At 41.2% G+C, this 19,658-nt stretch overlaps 1 protein-coding gene across 1 annotated transcript; it reads left to right on the top strand.

Annotated features, from left to right (window-relative positions):
- The first annotated feature begins 371 nt into the window (after positions 1-371).
- LOC133540409 (serine/threonine-protein kinase NIM1) lies at positions 372-19,400 on the top strand. The gene is made up of 4 exons (XM_061882988.1): positions 372-454; positions 9,119-9,433; positions 13,688-13,956; positions 17,779-19,400. Exons 1-4 carry the CDS (start codon positions 421-423, stop codon positions 18,511-18,513), a joined length of 1,353 nt encoding a protein of 450 aa, XP_061738972.1. The 5' UTR covers positions 372-420; the 3' UTR covers positions 18,514-19,400.
- Positions 19,401-19,658: the final 258 nt, after the last annotated feature.

Below are 19,658 nucleotides of genomic sequence, written 5' to 3'. Positions count from 1 at the left end.
ACAATTTGAATATAATTCAATCAAATGAACGTTTAATAAAATTGTCAAGCATAATTTGATGTAAATTAAATTAAAAAAAATCTGCTACATAAATTCACACACACTGAATAACACTGCAGCATCAATTAAAAACAGCATCTAGTAGACTTAAATACTAACTAAAGCTACAAAATAGCAGTTTTTACTTAAAACCTTTTATAATCAGTTGAAAAAACACCTCTGCCCACACCTGTTATTAACCATAAGCAATACATTTATTGAAATACATGATTGGTGTTCTCTGTACATATTGTTTATGCAGCATTTCCATGATTGGAGCTTGCGTGGGAGCCATTGAGCAAGTCCACTAATACTCTGCCTTTAATAGGATTGTCCAATGAAGCTCTGCTGACATGTTCAGTCACAGCCAGGTGTTACAGGATGAGGGGCAGTATGAAGGACTCCCAGCATGCAGGTACATGTCTTACTTTTTATTTTGTGGTGATACCCTATGTCTCTGGTTGTTAATAATGTCAATAATTCAATGTATATACTATGATGATTAACTTGTGTGATGACTGTATTATGCTGATAGTATATATTTGTATTGATTGACGTGGACTTAAACAAGTTGAAAAACTTATTGGGGTGTTAGCATTTAGTGGTCAATTGTACGGAATATGTGAATTGTGAAGTGAATTATATTTATGTAGCGCTTTTCTCAAGTGACTCAAAGCGCTTTACATAGTGACACCCAATATCTAAGTTACATTTAAACCAGTGTGGGAGCAGGTGGGTAAAGTGTCTTCCCCAAGGACACAACGGCAGTGACTAGGATGGCACAAGCGGGAATCGAACCTGCAACCCTCAAGTTGCTGGCACGGCCACTCTACCAACCGAGCTATGCCGCCCAATATGTACTGAACTGTGCAATCTACTAATAAAAGTTTCAATCAATCAATCAAAACTCTGCTTTTTAGGGAACATAGTGTCATGGTTTTCACAGTTTTTTAGCTTTTTAACTGGTGAAACTAAATTAAAGACAAAAAATAAAGCAATATGAAACATTTTTGAGATACATTATCAATAAACGAGAGTCAAAAATCAGTGTTTCTGATGACTTTCCTCAGAAATATTTCCAATGCCTTGAATTTCGTTTTGGTGAAATACTTGATAAATCCACTGGATGGCGCTCTTTACGTACGTTTGGAAAAACAGACTTTATATCAGGGGTGTCCAAACTTTTTCTACTGAAAAATCAAAGTATGCAGGGGCCATTTTGATATGTTTCTTTTTTAAAAGCAATACAATAGTTGCTTTTTTTTACCTTGTTGGCTTTCCTCAAGTTTGGTCCCCGGTCTCAGTCATAAAAATGTTAGAAATAAGTCATAAATTATTATTTTTTTCATTTAACGCTTGAATCTCAAGATCAACTTCAGGTCTGTCTGTCGTTATAACCTTTTTTTTTTTTTAAATTTTGCAGCTCGGTTGGTAGAGTGGCTGTGCCAGCAACTTGAGGGTTGCAGGTTCGATTCCCGCTTGTGCCATCCTAGTTACTGCCGTTGTGTCCTTGGGCAAGACACTTTACCCACCTGCTCCCAGTGCCACCCACACTGGTTTAAACCAGGGATGCACCGATTAATCGGTAACCGAATATATTCGGCCGAATATGGCAAAAAAAGCCACATTCGGCCTTCGGTGGAATGAGTTAAAAACAAGGCCGAATAGTGGCGTGTGACGCAATTTTTGGACGCGGTGACGCAATCAACCAACGTGCAGTGACGTTGGGATATGTTGTGTACCTGTATAAGTGTATGAGGTTACAATGTTGTGTACCTGTATAAGTGTATGAGGTTACAATGTTGTGTACCTGTATAAGTGTATGAGGTTACAAGCACACACTTATTGAGATTTAGTGGGGCCTCTGTTTACATTATTAGCCTGTTGTGTAGGCTACCTGTATAAGTGTATGAGGTTACAAGCACACACTTATTGAGATTTAGTGGGGCCTCTGTTTACATTATTAGCATATCTACTGTGGCTAAGCAGACTTTTGCCAAAAGGACAATAATTCATTTGTTGTGGGTTTATCCACTTTAATGCACTTTATTTTTTTTGGAATGCATGTTTTGTTTGAAGGCCTAATATAAATGAAAAACTTTGTGCTTTTTTTTTGAAAAGCAAAGACTACTGGAATATTAAAAAAATGTCAATATTCAATAAAAAATTACTTTATTTGAAAAACATGTCTAAATATTTTTTCTAGGCTATTTCATCAATCAATCAATGTTTACTTATATAGCCCTAAATCACTAGTGTCTCAAAGGGCTGCACAAACCACTACGACATCCTCGGTAGGCCCACATAAGGGCAAGGAAAACTCACACCCAGTGGGACGTCGGTGACAATGATGACTATGAGAACCTTGGAGAGGAGGAAAGCAATGGATGTCGAGCGGGTCTAACATGATACTGTGAAAGTTCAATCCATAATGGATCCAACACAGTCGCAAGAGTCCAGTCCAAAGCGGATCCAACACAGAAGCGAGAGTCCCGTTCACAGCGGAACCAGCAGGAAACCATCCCAAGCGGAGGCGGATCAGCAGCGCAGAGATATCATCATACGCAAATACAGTGTTAGCTTTCACTGTTATGCTGATGACACCCAACTCTACATGCCCCTAAAGCTGACCAACACGCCGAATTGTAGTCAGTTGGAGGCGTGTCTTAATGAAATTAAACAATGGATGTCCGCTAACTTTTTGCAACTCAACGCCCAAAAAACGGAAATGCTGATTATCGGTCCTGCTAGACACCGACCTCTATTTAATAATACAACTCTAACATTTGACAACCAAACAATTAAACAAGGCGACTCGGTAAAGAATCTGGGTATTATCTTCCACCCAACTCTCTCCTTTGAGGCACACATTAAAAGCGTTACTAAAACGGCCTTCTTTCATCTCCGTAACATCGCTAAAATTCGCTCCATTTTGTCCACTAAAGACGCTGAGATCATTATCCTTGCGTTTGTTACGTCTCGTCTCGATTACTGTAACGTATTATTTTGGGGTCTCCCCATGTCTAGCATTAAAAGATTACAGTTGGTACAAAATGCGGCTGCTAGACTTTTGACAAGAACAAGAAAGTTTGATCACATTACGCCTGTACTGGCTCACCTGCACACTATGCAATATTAAATTTTTTTTGAAAAACTGCATTCATTATTCGGTATTCGGCCAAGCGTTTGAATTTTATTTGGATTCGGCTTCGGCCACAAATTTTCATTTCGGTGCATCTCTAGTTTAAATGTAACTTAGATATTTGGTGTCACTATGTAAAGCGCTTTGAGTCACTTGAGAAAAGCGCTATATAAATATAATTCACTTCACTTCACATTATGTTTATGGCCTTTATGTCAAAAGCCTTATTTATATGGCAAACACACAACATTTTCCCCCAAAACATTTCAAAGTGGAATATTTGACATGAAGTAATTGGAACCCTAAATAGGTCAATAATTCATAACAATAAAAAAATAAGTGTTGAAAATAAGCCAAATGTATATTTATATTTTTTTACTTTTAACGCTTAAGTCTGTATGATTGATTGACTAATACTTGTATTAGTAGATTGCACAGTACAGTACATATTCCGTACAATTGACCACTAAATGGTAACACCCCAATAAGTTTTTCAACTTGTTTTAAGTCGGGGTCCACGTTAATCAGTTCATGGTACAAATAAAGATCTCCTGGTTATAAGATTTTATAATTTTTTTTAGACTTTTTTGTTTGTTTGATGCCCCTTTTGTGAAAGAAAACTTTGTTTCGCTCAAGATATGCAATATTATCCCCCCATAATATTTGAAAGTGAAATAGTTCCAGTGAAGTAATTGGAGCCTTCATCAGGTCAATAACAGTGTGAATTATATATTCTTAATTTTTTTTTAAAATATTTATATAGCGCTTATCTCAAGTGACTCAAAGCACTTTACATAGTGAAACCCAATATCTAAGTTACATTTAAAGCAGTGTGGGTGGCACTGGGAGCAGGTGGGTAAAGTGTCTTGCCCAAGGACACAACGGCAGTGACTAGGATGGCACAAGCGGGAATCGAACCTGCAACTCTCAAGTTGCTGGCACGGCCACTCTACCAACCGAGCTACCAACAGTCCGCATGGCAGCTTTGTCTTATTAGTGTCAACATTGCAACTTTTTCTTGTTACATGTCACTGTTTACTCTTTTATTACACTCTTTTATGTTTTACATTTTTATTATAGTATTTTTTAGAATTAACAAATTAGCTGGAGGCTACAAATGGCACTTTGGAGACGGCTGCTTTATATGTTCAAAAGCACATTGTGTTATGTAAAATATGATTTATTTTCCTTCTTTGAGGTAATATTTTTAAAAATATGAAATATTGTGTCATACACAATGTATTTTTACGCATTTTGCAATGTATCGTCTTTAAGGATGCACCGAAATGAAAATTTGTGGCCGAAGCCGAATAAAACTTAAACGCTTGGCCGAATACCGAATACCGAATAATGAATGCAGTTTTTCACAAGTTTTTCAAATAAAGTATTTTTTTATTGAATATTGACATTTTTTTTAATATTCCAGTAGCCTTTGCTTTTCAAAAAAAAGCACAAAGTTTTTCATTCATATTAGGCCTTCAAACAAAACATGCATTCCAAAAAAAATAAAGTGCATTAAAGTGGATAAACCCACAACAAATGAATTATTGTCCTTTTGGCAAAAGTCTGCTGAGCCACAGTAGATATGCTAATAATGTAAACAGAAGGCTCAAGTAAATCTCAATAAGTGTGTGCTTGTAACCTCATACACTTATACAGGTAGCCTACACAACAGGCTAATAATGTAAACAGAGGCCCCACTAAATCTCAATAAGTGTGTGCTTGTAACCTCATACACTTATACAGGTAGCCTACACAACAGGCTAATAATGTAAACAGAGGCCCCACTAAATCTCAATAAGTGTGTGCTTGTAACCTCATACACTTATACAGGTAGCCTACACAACAGGCTAATAATGTAAACAGAGGCCCCACTAAATCTCAATAAGTGTGTGCATGTAACCTCATACACTTATACAGGTACACAACATATCCCAACGTCACTGCACGTTGGTTGATTGCGTCACCGCGTCAAAAAATTGCGTCACACGCCACTATTCGGCCTTGTTTTTAACTCATTCCACCGAAGGCCGAACGTGGCTTTTTTCGCAATATTCGGCCGAATATATTCGGTTACCGATTAATCGGTGCATCCCTAATCGTCTTTTTTGTATACTGTTGTAGTTTTCTCGATACACAGTAAACACATTAATTTAAATAAAACTAATAACTGCAACATTGCAATAATATTTAAATATCTGTGTAAATAATCATCACAAATGTTGTCTCTATATTTTGCTGTATAATGATAAAGATCTTATATTCGGATTAAAAAGCACTAGTAATTTGCATTAATGGTAACATTGGACACCTCTAATGTTTTTGTTCCTGTTTTTATTGGTGAAAGTAATTGCTTCAACTTAACTAATAGCATTTATTGCAGCTATATAAACACTGTGCAGAAAAATGTCAATATTTGTTTTCACTTTCGGATTTTCCCCACTTTTACTTTCTGGAACACATTTCTTAGAAACGTAGCCTGTGTGTTTATTCCAAGCACATCATTTTTTGTACATGTGCCACACATTTGTATTAACATGCAATATGTAGCAACTTAGAATAAAAGGAACAAATGTGGAAGTTAGTCTTTAGCTTTGTCATGGCGGTCCTCTATAATGACCTGACTTTAAACCGCTAACATCAACAGCCTTCCCCAATTAGACGCCACATAGTAATACTCTACTGTACCCAAACAAAAAAAAGGTTAATCCTTTCCATTTTGAGGACTAAAGCTGCCTCTGACTAAATCTGTCCCACAACCACCGAGTATCAGAGAGGTCCTCGTAACCTGCTGTTCAAGCTTAGTGTCAGACCAAAGCTTGTCATCCTTGTGGATGTATTTTTTGAACAAAAATGTACTGTAGCAGCAATTTTTGCTTCTTTGCAGAGCTGTGGTTCTTTGTCAAATGTTTTGATGAAAATAATATACCCAGATGTCAAAATGATGGCACCTTTTGTAAAAGACAATAATGTGACGACACTGGTAGTGTGGCTGAGGACTTCATAATTACAGTAATTAATTTTAATTAAGTTAAAAATGTGATTATAAAAGGTCTCTGCTTTTGTTCTGAAACATTTGTTAATGCATGAAAACAATGATGATTACTAGGTTTCTAAGGAGATGTTATGGTAGTGTAAATGACATGTAAATGTGATGGAAAGATTGTGTTATCTTAACACAGTAACAACTATTTTGATAAATAAAACATCTTGATGCTCGATTAATCATCGACTATCTCAGCAATTGGTCGACAAATCATCGACAATCTCAGCTATTGGTCGACTAATCGACTACATCAGCGATTGGTCAACTAATCATCGACTAGCTCAGCAATTTGGTCAACTAATCATTGACTACCTCAGCGGTTGGTCAACTAATCATCGACTAGCTCAGCAATTTGGTCAACTAATCATCGACTAGCTCAGCAATTTGGTCGACTAATCATTGACTACCTCAGCGATTGGTCAACTAATCATCGACTAGCTCAGCAATTTGGTCAACTAATCATTGACTATCTCAGCGATTGGTCAACTAATCATCGACTAGCTCAGCAATTTGGTCAACTAATCATCGACTAGCTCAGCAATTTGGTCAACTAATCATGGACTAGCTCAGCAATTTGGGGCGGCGTGGCGCAGTGGGGAGAGTGGCCGTGCGCAACCCGAGTGTCCCTGGTTCAATTCCCACCTAGTACCAACCTCGTCACGTCCGTTGTGTCCTGAGCAAGACACTTCACCCTTGCTGCTGATGGGTGCTGGTTGGCGCCTTGCATGGCAGCTCCCTCCATCAGTGTGTGAATGTGTGTGTGAATGGGTAAATGTGGAAGTAGTATCAAAGCGCTTTGAGTACCTTGAAGGTAGAAAAGCGCTATACAAGTACAACCCATTTATCATTTATTTATTTAACTAATCATCGACTAGCTCAGCAATTTGGTCGACTAATCATTGACTACCTCAGCGATTGGTCAACTAATCATCGACCATCTAAGAAATTGGTCGACTAATCTTCGGTTATCTCAGCGATTGGTTGACTAATCCTCGGTCATCTCAATGATTGGACGACTAATCCTCGACTATCTCAACGATTGGTCGACTAATCATCGACTATCTCAGGGTTTTTTCGACTAATCATCGACCAGCTCAATGATTGGTCAACTAATCGTCGACCATCTCAACGATTGGTTGACTAATCCTCGACTATCTCAACGATTGGTCGACAAATTTTCGACCATCTCAAACATCGGTCGATTAATCCTCGGTCATCTCAACGATTGGTCGACTAATCCTCGACTATCTCAACGATTGGTCGACTAATCCTCGACCATCTCAACCATTGGTCGACAAATCCTCGACCATCTCAGCCATTGGTCGACAAATCCTCGACCATCTCAGCCATTGGTCGACAAATCCTCGACCATCTCAGCCATTGGTCGACAAATCCTCGACCATATCAACCATTGGTCGACTAATCCTCGACCATCTCAACCATTGGTCGACTAATCCTCGACCATATCAACCATTGGTCGACTAATCCTCGACCATGTCAACAATTGGTCGACTAATCCTCGACTATCTCAGCCATTGGTCGACAAATCCTCGACCATATCAACCATTGGTCGACTAATCCTCGACCATCTCAACCATTGGTCGACTAATCCTCGACCATATCAACCATTGGTCGACTAATCCTCGACCATGTCAACAATTGGTCGACTAATCCTCGACTATCTCAGCAATTGGTCGACTAATCCTCGACTATCTCAGCCATTGGTCGAATAATCCTCGACCATGTCAACAATTGGTCGACTAATCCTCGACTATCTCAGCAATTGGTCGACTAACCATCTACTATTTTAACAAAGGGTCGACTAATCATTGGCGATATCAACAATTGATCCACTAATCAGTGACAATCCAACCGATTGCTCGAGTAATCACTGGCGATCTAAAGGTTTGGTCTAATCAACAATTATCTCAGCTATTGGTCAACTAATCCTCGACTAACTCAACAATTGGTACACTAATTATCAACTATTCTAAAAATTACTTGACTAATCATCAACTATCCAAACGATTAGTCGACAAATCGTATTATTCAGTAGCCCTCATTTAGCCATCTGCTTTTAAATTTAGCTTTTGAAATACCTTTAAGCATGTGCTAACTTACAATAGAAACTACAAAGACAAATTCTTCATTTGGAAATATTCATTTACGAACAGTGTTGCTCAATAGGCTGCTCCAAAATAAAAAATATCTAACGCAGTGATCCTAATCTTGATTTTAACGATATTCATTAATTATATCTGAACTACATACAGTTTAATAGGTTAACAACCTTGTCAAATGATATGAAACATTGTGTTAATCACAAAGATTATTTATTTAACACATAATAAACCTTAGGTTGGAATCAGGCTGCTTAGAAAAACTATACTAATCTCATAAACTGCATGAATCACAAAAAAATGCATTTATGTGCAATTATTTACTGCCAAAAGGAATAAACTAAATAGTAATACATTTCTTAAACAGTCAATAAAATGTAAGTGAAAATAAAAATAGTCTCACCACTTCAGTCATAATTCTTGCGCTTAAGAAACTTCTGCATGACTTTAGTTGTAGACTTTGTGTTTACTGCCACAAGTGGTGGAAAAGTGTATTACCATTAAAACCTATACGGCCACAGCTGAGAAAATTCTATTTTTTGGGACGTTCGCGGCCCAACAATAAGACCAGATAAACTATGTCAATTAACTAAAATACTTTATCAGCCATTTTCTTCATACCTCCGAACAAAGTAAACCGCTTCCGTCAGCCAGTCCTGGTCTTTAATTTTGTTATCAAGACCTTTTTCATTGACTTCCAAGTTCAGTTGTCTGAAAAAGGCTACAATTATGTCAAAGTTGTGTTCCCTTTGTGTCTTCTCTATTGAAAAGCCATCAAGACAAAGCTGTGGCCCAAGCAGAAAGTCAATAAAAAAGCCAAAGATGAGTCCCAGAAGGCGGAAAAGACCCCCAAGCCGCCGATGTCCACTTTTGCGTCCGCCGCCAGAAGAGCCGTCCCGCAGGTGAGCGAGGCCGAGCGGGTGCGGCAGACGGCCTTCGACAAGGTGGTCTACGACCTGGCACACAACCCGAGGATGGTCAACGAGCTCATTCTGGGGCGCAGGGTTGGATTCTACGAGCTGCGCGGGGAGATCGGGCAGGGGAACTTCTCCTCGGTCAGACTGGGCATCCATGCTTTGACCAAAGGTATCACCTCAACCTTTAGCTCGGGGGTGTCCTAACTTTTTCAACTGAGGGCCGCACACCGAAAAATCCAAGCATTCTAGGGCCGTTTTCATATTTTTCATTTCCAAAACCAACACAATATATAGATTGTTTTAACCTTTAGGGCTCCCCTTAAGTTTGGACTCTCAGTCATATAATAGACAGGTGTGTCATATAATATGTATATTTTTGCACACTTAAATCACAAGATCACCTTCAGATCCGTCGATATAAAGTTTTTTTTTAAAAGGTTTCTATAGCAAAGAATTGAATTGAAATATTTATTTCAAACCTACACAGTACAACTAAACACAGTTTTTGTTTTTTTTTACATGTTGGCAAAGATATTTATGCAAGGCTTGAAGTGAAGTGAATTATATTTATATAGCGCTTTTCTCTAGTGACTCAAAGCGCTTTACATAGTGAAACCCAATATCTAAGTTACATTTAAAGCAGTGTGGGTGGCACTGGGAGCAGGTGGGTAAAGTGTCTTGCCCAAGGACACAACGGCAGTGACTAGGATGGCGGAAGCGGAATCGAACCTGGAACCCTCAAGTTGCTGGCACGGCCGCTCTGCCAACCGAGCTATGCCGCCCCTTGAAAAGGGGTTGGATGAAGCAGCTGCTTATAATAACCCAACCCCTCTTACTCATTCCACATTTAACATAAACAATATAATACAAAAACAATACTCTATAAACAAAACAAGAAAAACTGTACACTAACAATACCATGAGACAAGACGAGACAAAACAAACACACACACACACACACACACACCTCTCTTCCATTGCTCTGTGCTGAGGGCATCACTCTCTTTCCTCCTCGTACTTCTTCAGTACTTCTTTTTGAAACAGTGTTTTAAATTGAATCATGCTAGAACACGTTTTTAACTCGTCGCCTAAGTTGTTCCACAGACTGACTCCACGCACTGAAATGCACGTTGATTTGAAAGTGGTTCTAAATTTAGGCAAATATAATTTGTTGTTTCCTCTTAAACCGTAACTATGGTGATCATCTCTGTCATGGAATAGGTTCTGTATATTGGATGGTAGAGAGTTTTGGGATGCCCTAAACATCATTTGAGCAGTTTTAAAATTGATCACATCGTTCAGTTTAAGTTGCTTTAAGTTCATAAATAGTGGATTTGAATGATGTCTGTAGTGAACATTGGACACAATCCTGATGGCCTTTTTCTGCAGAGTGACTAAAGGTTGTAGATGTGATTTATAACAATTCCCCCAGACTTCAACACAATAGTTTAAATATGACATGATAAATGAATGATATAATAACATTAGAGCATTGGTGTTCAATAAATGACATGATCTCCTCATCATTCCAACACATTTAGCAACTTTTGTCCTCAGGTAACTTATATGAGCCTTCCATGAGATATTTTCATCTATTACTACTCCTAAGAAAGAATTTTGATGAACATATTCTATTGGTGTATCGTCAATAACAATCCTGATCGGTATATTACTTTTGCGATTGCTAAAGAGCATTATTTTGGTGTTCTTTAAATTCAAAGACAATTTGTTCGCATTAAACCAAGTTTTTAACTTGATCATCTCCTCAGTTACAGAAGTCAGAAGTTGCTTCACGTGGTCACCTGCACATGTAATTGTTGTATCATCAGCAAAAAGGACGAATTTCAGCAGCTTTGATACTTTACATACTTCATTAATATATATTATAAATAGTGTGGGTCCTAGTATCGAGCCCTGAGGAACTCCACAGGTTATGTTCATCAGTGTAGATTGATGTTGGTCCATCTGAACAATCTGCTGTCTCTCAAGACAGAAAATATGCAATATTTTCCCCTCAAAAATGTTTAAAGTGAAATATTTGATGTGACATAATTGGAGCGGGAGGTCATAACAACATTCATTTTGAGTCATTATTATTTTTTTAACAATGAGAGTTTAAACAAATCTCACTATAGTTCCTGGGGATCATAAGAGCCCCTTTTATAAAAGTGTTAAAAAAATAATAAAAGTCTTCTTTTTTTTTTACTTTCAACCCTCTAGAAGTCTAAATCAACTTTAGATCTATCCGTTGATTATATGTTTTTATTTTTTGTATTGTTTCCTGCCCTTTTTGTCATAGAAAACTTTGTTTCTTTTTGTGACAAATACACAAAATATGCAATATTTTCCCCTCAAAAATGTTTAAAGTGAAATATTTGATGTGACATAATTGGAGCGGGAGGTCATAACAACATTCATTTTGAGTCATTATTATTTTTTTAACAATGAGAGTTTAAACAAATCTCACTATAGTTCCTGGGGATCATAAGAGCCCCTTTTATAAAAGTGTTAAAAAAATAATAAAAGTCTTCTTTTTTTTTTACTTTCAACCCTCTAGAAGTCTAAATCAACTTTAGATCTATCCGTTGATTATATGTTATTATTTTTTGTATTGTTTCCTGCCCTTTTTGTCATAGAAAACTTTGTTTCTTTTTGTGACAAATACACAAAATATGCAATATTTCCCCCCCAAAATACAAACTCCGTTTTCATATGAGTTGGGAAATTGTGTTAGATGTAAATATAAACAGAATACAATGATTTGCAAATCCTTTTCAAGCCATATTCAGTTGAATATGCTACAAAGACAACATATTTGATGTTCAAACTCATAAACATTTTAGTTTTGTGCAAATAATCATTAAGTTTAGAGTTTGATGCCAGCAACACGTGACAAAGAAGTTGGGAAAGGTGGCAATAAATACTGATAAAGTTGAGAAATGCTCATCAAATACTTATTTGGAACATCCCACAGGTGTGCAGGCTAATTGGGAACAGGTGGGTGCCATGATTGGCTATAAAAACAGCTTCCCAAAAAATACTCAGTCATTCACAAACAAGGATGGGGTGAGGGTCACCACTTTGTAAGCAAATTGTCAAACAGTTTTAGAACAACATTTCTCAACGAGCTATTGCAAGGAATTTAGGGATTTTACCATCTACGGTCCGTAAAATCATCAAAATGTTCAGAGAATCTGGAGAAATCACTGCACGTAAGCCATGATATTACAGACCTTTGATCCCTCAGACGGTACTGCGTCAAAAACCGACATCAGTGTGTAAAGGATATCACGACATGGGCTCAGGAACACTTCATAAAACCACTGTCAGTAACTACAGTTGGTCGCTACATCTGTAAGTGCAAGTTAAAACTCTACTATGCAAAGCAAAACCCATTTATCAACAACACCCAGGAATGCCGCTGGCTTGGCTGGGCCCGAGCTCATCTAAGATGGACTGATGCAAAGTGGAAAAGTGTTCTGTGGTCTGACGAGTCCACATTTCAAATTATATTTGGAAACAGAGGACCTGGTGTCCTCCGGAACAAAGAGGAAAATAACCATCCGGATTGTTATAGGTGCAAAGTGTAAAAGCCAGCATCTGTGATGGTATGGGGGTGTATTAGTGCCCAAGGCATGGGTAACTTACACATCTGTGAAGGCACCATTAATGCTGAATGGTCCATACAGGTTTTGGAGCAACATATGTTTTCATCCAAGCAACGTTATCATGGACGCCCCTGCTTATTTCAGCAAAACAATACCAAGCCACGTGTTACAACGGCGTGGTTTTGTAGTAAAAGAGTGCGGGTACTTTCCTGGCCCGTCTGCAGTCCAGTAATGTCTCCCATGGAAAATGTGTGGTGCATTATGAAGCCTAAAATAAGACAGCGGAGACCCCGGACTGTTGAAGGACTGAAGCTCTACATAAAACAAGAATGGGAAAGAATTCCACTTTCAAAGCTTCAACAATTAGTTTCCTCAGTTCTCAAACGTTTATTGAGTGTTGTTAAAAGAAAAGGTGATGTAACACAGTGGTGAACATGCCCTTTCCCAACTACTTTGGCACGTGTTGCAGCCATGAAATTCTAAGTTAATTATTATTTGCAAAAAAAAATAAAGTTTATGAGTTTGAACATCAAATATGTTGTCTTTGTAGCATATTCAACTGAATATGGGTTGAAAAGGATTTGCAAATCATTGTATTCTGTTTATATTTACATCTAACACAATTTCCCAACTCATATGGAAACGGGGTTTGTACGTGATTTAAAAACGTACCACGGGCCTTTAGAACATTAGCTGCGGACAGAAAAGGGCCTCCGGGCCGCACTTTGGACACATCTGCTTTAGCTGACCAATCACACCTGACTGATGTTTCGACCCTTGTTTCAAAATCGCCTCCCTCGTGTTTTTTCCGGCAGAAAGGGTGGCAGTGAAGATGGTGGACAAGCAGCGTCTGGATAAGGGAGGCCAGCCGGTCACCTCCTCCGAGATCCGCTGCATGGAAAAGCTGTGCCACCCCAACGTGGTGCGTCTGTACGAGGTGGTGGAGACCGGCAGGAAGTTGTACCTGGCGATGGAGTACGGCAGCGGCGGCGACCTGTTCTCTCGTATCACCACCAGGGGCAAGCTGAGCGACTTGGAGGCCAAACTGGTCTTTGCTCAAGTGGTCTCTGCCGTGAAACACATGGTGAGCACCTTTTGTTTTACACATCTCTTTACTTGTGGTGTGCTGGAAAAGACCACGCCTAAAAGATAGATCATGATCATCTCCGTATTTCATCGATATTAGTGATGGGCGATATTAGACATGGATAATGATCTCGGCGTCTTTAGTGGACAAAATGGAGCGAATTTTAGCGATATTACGGAGATGAAAGAAGGCCGTTTTAGTAACGCTTTTAATGTGTGACTCAAAGGAGAGAGTTGGGTGGAAGATAATACCCAGATTCTTTACCGAGTCACCTTGTTTTATTATTTGGTTGTCAAATGTTAAAGTTGTATTATTAAATAGAGGTCGGTGTCTAGCAGGACCGATAATCAGCATTTCCGTTTTTTTGGCGTTGAGTTGCAAAAAGTTAGCGGACATCCATTGTTTAATTTCATTAAGACACGCCTCCAGCTGACTACAATCCGGCGTGTTGGTCAGCTTTAGGGGCATGTAGAGTTGGGTGTCATCAGCATAACAGTGAAAGCTAACACCGTATTTGCGTATGATGTCACCTAGCGGCAGCATGTAGATGCTGAAGAGTGCAGGGCCAAGGGCCGAACCCTGGGGAACTCCACACGTTACCTTAACATAGTCCAAGGTCACACTGTTATGGGAGACGCACTGCATCCTATCAGTAAGACAAGAGTTAAACCAAGACTGGGCTAAGTCTGACTTACCAATTCGTGTTTTGATACGTTCTAATAAAATATTCTGATCGACGGTATCGAAAGCAGCGCTAAGATCGAGGAGCAGCAACATAGATGACGCGTCAGAATCCATCGTTAGCAATAGATCATTAGTCATTTTTGCGAGGGCTGTCTCCGTGGAGTGATTTGCCCTGAAACCGGATTGAAAGGTTTCACATAGAATGTTAGACGCTAAGTGTTCATTTAGCTGCTCTGCAACAATATTTTCGAGGATTTTCGAAATAAAGGGAAGGTGAGACACCGGTCGGTAGTTTACCATGAGGTCAGGATCGAGGTTAGGTCTTTTAAGGAGAGGATGAATAACCGCTTTTTTGAATGCTAGGGGAACAGTGCCCGAGGAAAGTGATAAGTTTATAATATTTAGCACTGATGGACCTAATAATACAAAGAGCTCCTTGATCAGTTTCCCAGGAAGTGGGTCAAGTAAACATGTTGTCTGTTTTATTCCATTTACACGTTGTAACAATTCCTCTAATGTTATTTCCTCAAAACGAGAGAAACTATTTTGGAGGGCAGTATCCGCGGTATATACCATCGTATCAGTGTTAATAGAACCCCGTTGTAGCTGGGACGCATTGTCTTTAATCTCCTTTCTGATGACTTCAATTTTCTTATTAAAGAATTGCATAAAGTCATCCATTCAGGATTGAATTCAAAATCTCCCTACTAACCCACCAGTGCCTCCATGGAAATGCCCCCCTATACCTCAAAGAACTGCTCACCCCCAAATCCTCCACACGACACCTCTGCTCCATACAGGCTAACCTCCTCCAACCTCCACGCACAAAGCTTCGAACAATGGGAGACCGGGCTTTCTGCTCCGCCGCTCCCAGTCTGTGGAACGCTCTCCCTGACAACCTGAGGGCACCTCAGACTGTGAATGCTTTTAAAAAAGGCTTAAAAACCCATCTTTTTAAAAAAGCCTTTCTATAGACATGCATGCTGGTTGTAGCCTTTGGGCTGTTTCTAGTTTTATATTTTATTTATTTTTTATTATTACTATTTTTTTACACTTTGGCACTTTGAGGTTGTTTGCTCAACGTAAAGTGCTTTTTACAAATAAAATATATTATTATTATTATTATTATTATTATTATTATTATTATCAGCTGAGTGGGTGGAGCTACTGGAAGGGGTCCCTTGTTGGGTTAGCGATGCTACCGTACTAAACAAAAATTTAGGATCGTTTTTATTACGGTGGATGAGATTTGAGTAATATTTAGCGTTAGCTAAGGTAAGCATGCGTTTATAAGTAATGTTTGTCTGATCTTGAATGGGATTGTGCTGAAAATTGTAATTTTCCTGACGGAATAACTAAAGTACTATCAATCAATCAATCAATGTTTATTTATATAGCCCCAAATCACAAATGTCTCAAAGGACTGCACAAATCATTACGACTACAACATCCTCAGAAGAACCCACAAAAGGGCAAGGAAAACTCACACCCAGTGGGCAGGGAGAATTCACATCCAGTGGGACGCCAGTGACAATGCTGACTATGAGAAACCTTGGAGAGGACCTCAGATGTGGGCAACCCCCCCCCCCCCTCTAGGGGACCGAAAGCAATGGATGTGGAGCGGGTCTAACATGATACTGTGAAAGTTCAATCCATAGTGGCTCCAACACAGCCGCGAGAGTTCAGTTCAAAGCGGATCCAAGACAGCAGCGAGAGTCCCGTCCACAGGAAACCATCTCAAGCGGAGGCGGATCAGCAGCGTAGAGATGTCCCCAACCGATACACAGGCGAGCGGTCCATCCTGGGTCTCGACTCTGGACAGCCAGTACTTCATCCATGGTCATCGGACCGGACCCCCTCCACAAGGGAGGGGGGGGATATAGGAGAAAGAAAAGAAGCGGCAGATCAACTGGTCTAAAAAGGAGGTCTATTTAAAGGCTAGAGTATACAGATGAGTTTTAAGGTGAGACTTAAATGCTTCTACTGAGGTAGCATCTCGAACTGTTACCGGGAGGGCATTCCAGAGTACTGGAGCCCGAACGGAAAACGCTCTATAGCCCGCAGACTTTTTTTGGGCTCTAGGAATCACTAATAAGCCGGAGTCTTTTGAAGGCAGATTTCTTGCCGGGACATATGGTACAATACAATCGGCAAGATAGGATGGAGCTAGACCGTGTAGTATTTTATACGTAATTAGTAAAACCTTAAAGTCACATCTTAAGTGCACAGGAAGCCAGTGCAGGTGAGCCAGTATAGGTATATATGTATGTATATATGTATATAAAGGTATATACAGTATAGGTATATATGTATGTATATATGTATATAAAGGTATATACAGTATAGGTATATATGTATGTATATATGTATATAAAGGTATATACAGTACAGGCGTAATATGATCAAACTTTCTTGTTCTTGTCAAAAGTCTAATCTATCTAATCTAATCTAAATGTTTTGTGGCCGGCTGCTGCCAATTAATTGGAGACCCTGCCCCAAGTGGAGGAGTTCAAGTACCTAGGAGTCTTGTTCACGAGTGAGGGAAGAGTGGATGGTGAGATCGACAGGTGGATCGGTGCGGCGTCTTCAGTAATGCGAACGTTGTATCGATCCGTTGTGGTGAAGAAGGAGCTGAGCCGGAAGGCAAAGCTCTCAATTTACCGGTCGATCTACGTTCCCATCCTCACCTATGGTCATGAGCTTTGGGTCATGACCGAAAGGACAAGATCACGGGTACAAGCGGCCCAAATGAGTTGGGTCTCTCCCTTAGAGATAGGGTGAGAAGCTCTGCCATCCGGGAGGAACTCAAAGTAAAGCCGCTGCTCCTCCACATCGAGAGGAGCCAGATGAGGTGGTTCGGGCATCTGGTCAGGATGCCACCCGAACGCCTCCCTAGGGAGGTGTTTAGGGCACGTCCAACCGGTAGGAGGCCACGGGGAAGACCCAGGACACGTTGGGAAGACTATGTCTCTCGGCTGGCCTGGGAACGCCTCGGGATCCCCCGGAAGGAACTGGACGAAGTGGCTGGGGAGAGGGAAGTCTGGGCTTCCCTGCTTAGGCTGCTGCCCCCGCGACCCGACCTCGGATAAGCGGAAGATGATGGATGGATGTTGATTCTGTTTTTTTCTGTTGCAGCACGACAACAACATCGTCCACAGAGACCTGAAAGCGGAGAACATCTTCTACACCAGCAGCTGCTGCATCAAGGTGGGTGACTTCGGCTTCAGCACCGAGATCGCGGCCCACCAGTTGCTCAGCAGTTTCTGCGGCTCCCCGCCGTACGCCGCGCCCGAACTTTTCCGAGACAAAGGCTACGTGGGACGCTGCTCGGACGTCTGGGCTTTAGGTGTTCTCCTCTACTTCACCGTGACCGCCACTTTGCCTTTTTTCGGGGACAATTTGGGGCGGCTGAAGCGTTGCGTCCTCCAAGGGGCCTACAGCATCCCGGCGTACGTGCCCGACCAGTGCCAGACGCTCATCAAAGGTATGCTGCGTCCGGTACCGCTGGACCGCTCCTCCCTAACCCAAATAGCAGACAGTCCTTGGCTCAGGGGGACCGAGGCTCCTCGTCCTTTTGAGTCCCTGCCTTTGTCGCCGGCCCACTTCGCTCAGGCCGCGCCGACTCTAAGCCAGGAAGAGGAAGAGGTGAAAACGCTATTGTCCGATCTGGGAATTACGGCGCTTCTCCTGCAGAACAACCCCTGTTCGGACTCTAAGAGCCCTCTGACCGGCACCTACCGGATCCTCCTGCACCGGGTGCAGAAAAGGAGGTTGGCAGAGGCCGTCGGCTACCAGGCGCTGCGTCCCGAGGGCTGTAAGAGTGCGTCCGTGCACAAACACGACCCTTCCGCCGTCTGTCTTATACTCTGACAAGACGAGCGCACTCGCAAGTTGCGCAACACTCGAGTGGAGAAGACGGGCCAGGAAGGGGAGGGGCGTCCTTTATCTCACGCTTTAAAGACGTTTCTCCCAATTAATGAGCCGTGACTCGCTCCGTCGCCAGCAATGCTCCGGATTCATCAGTCGCCGCGCTGAAATCCCCTCGCAGACGCGGCCTGTAAATCCGCACGGCTAAGCCGAGGCCACAGGTAATCCCAGCAGGGGGTCCTGAGAACATGGCCGCTCCGACAGCAATGAAAGCCGAGACTGGAAAAACACGTCTGGCTTGGAAATGAGATGAAAGTGTCGACGGAGTCCAAGCAGGACCACACAAAAATTGTACAGACAACAACAGACTGTGATACGCACAATCTAAAGCAGGGGGCGCCAGCCTTTTTGGAAGAGAGAGCTACTTTTTAGGTACTGATTAATGCCAAGGGCTACCACAGGGGTCGGGAACCTTTTTGGCTGAGAGAGCCATGGAAGCCAAATATTTCAAAATGTATTTCCGTGAGAGCCAAATAATATTTTTTTTAACACTGAACACAACTAAATGTGTGCATTTTTAAGTAAAACCAACATTAGGGTATAACACGTCTGTTATTCTTTTCAATAACATTTTTATTCTGAAGCTAACTATCCATCCATCCATTTTCTACCGCTTATTCCCTTGTGGGGTCGCGGGGGGCGCTGGCGCCTATCTCAGCTACAATCGGGCGGAAGGCGGGGTACACCCTGGACAAGTCGCCACCTCATGGCAGGGCCAACACAGATAGACAGACAACATTCACACACTAGGGACCATTTAGTGTTGCCAATCAACCTATCCCCAGGTGCATGTCTTTGGAGGTGGGAGGGGCCTATCCCCAGGTGCATGTCTTTGGAAGGTGGGAGGGGCCTATCCCCAGGTGCATGTCTTTGGAGGTGGGAGGGGCCTATCCCCAGGTGCATGTCTTTGGAGGTGGGAGGGGCCTATCCCCAGGTGCATGTCTTTGGAGGTGGGAGGGGCCTATCCCCAGGTGCATGTCTTTGGAGGTGGGAGGGGCCTATCCCCAGGTGCATGTCTTTGGAGGTGGGAGGGGCCTATCCCCAGGTGCATGTCTTTGGAAGTGGGAGGGGCCTATCCCCAGGTGCAT

Source organism: Nerophis ophidion, linkage group LG22 (assembly GCF_033978795.1).
Source record: "Nerophis ophidion isolate RoL-2023_Sa linkage group LG22, RoL_Noph_v1.0, whole genome shotgun sequence".
Taxonomy (NCBI): domain Eukaryota; kingdom Metazoa; phylum Chordata; class Actinopteri; order Syngnathiformes; family Syngnathidae; genus Nerophis; species Nerophis ophidion.
Note: the sequence above shows the minus strand (reverse complement) of the source record. Positions and strands in the feature narration are given on the sequence as shown.

Coding starts and splice junctions, on each gene's coding strand:
- LOC133540409 (XM_061882988.1), top strand. CDS start 421: ATGAGGGGCAGTATGAAGGACTCCCAGCATGCAG. Junction 455..9,118: donor GAAGGACTCCCAGCATGCAG/GTACATGTCTTA, acceptor TCTATTGAAAAG/CCATCAAGACAAAGCTGTGG. Junction 13,957..17,778: donor TCTCTGCCGTGAAACACATG/GTGAGCACCTTT, acceptor TTTCTGTTGCAG/CACGACAACAACATCGTCCA.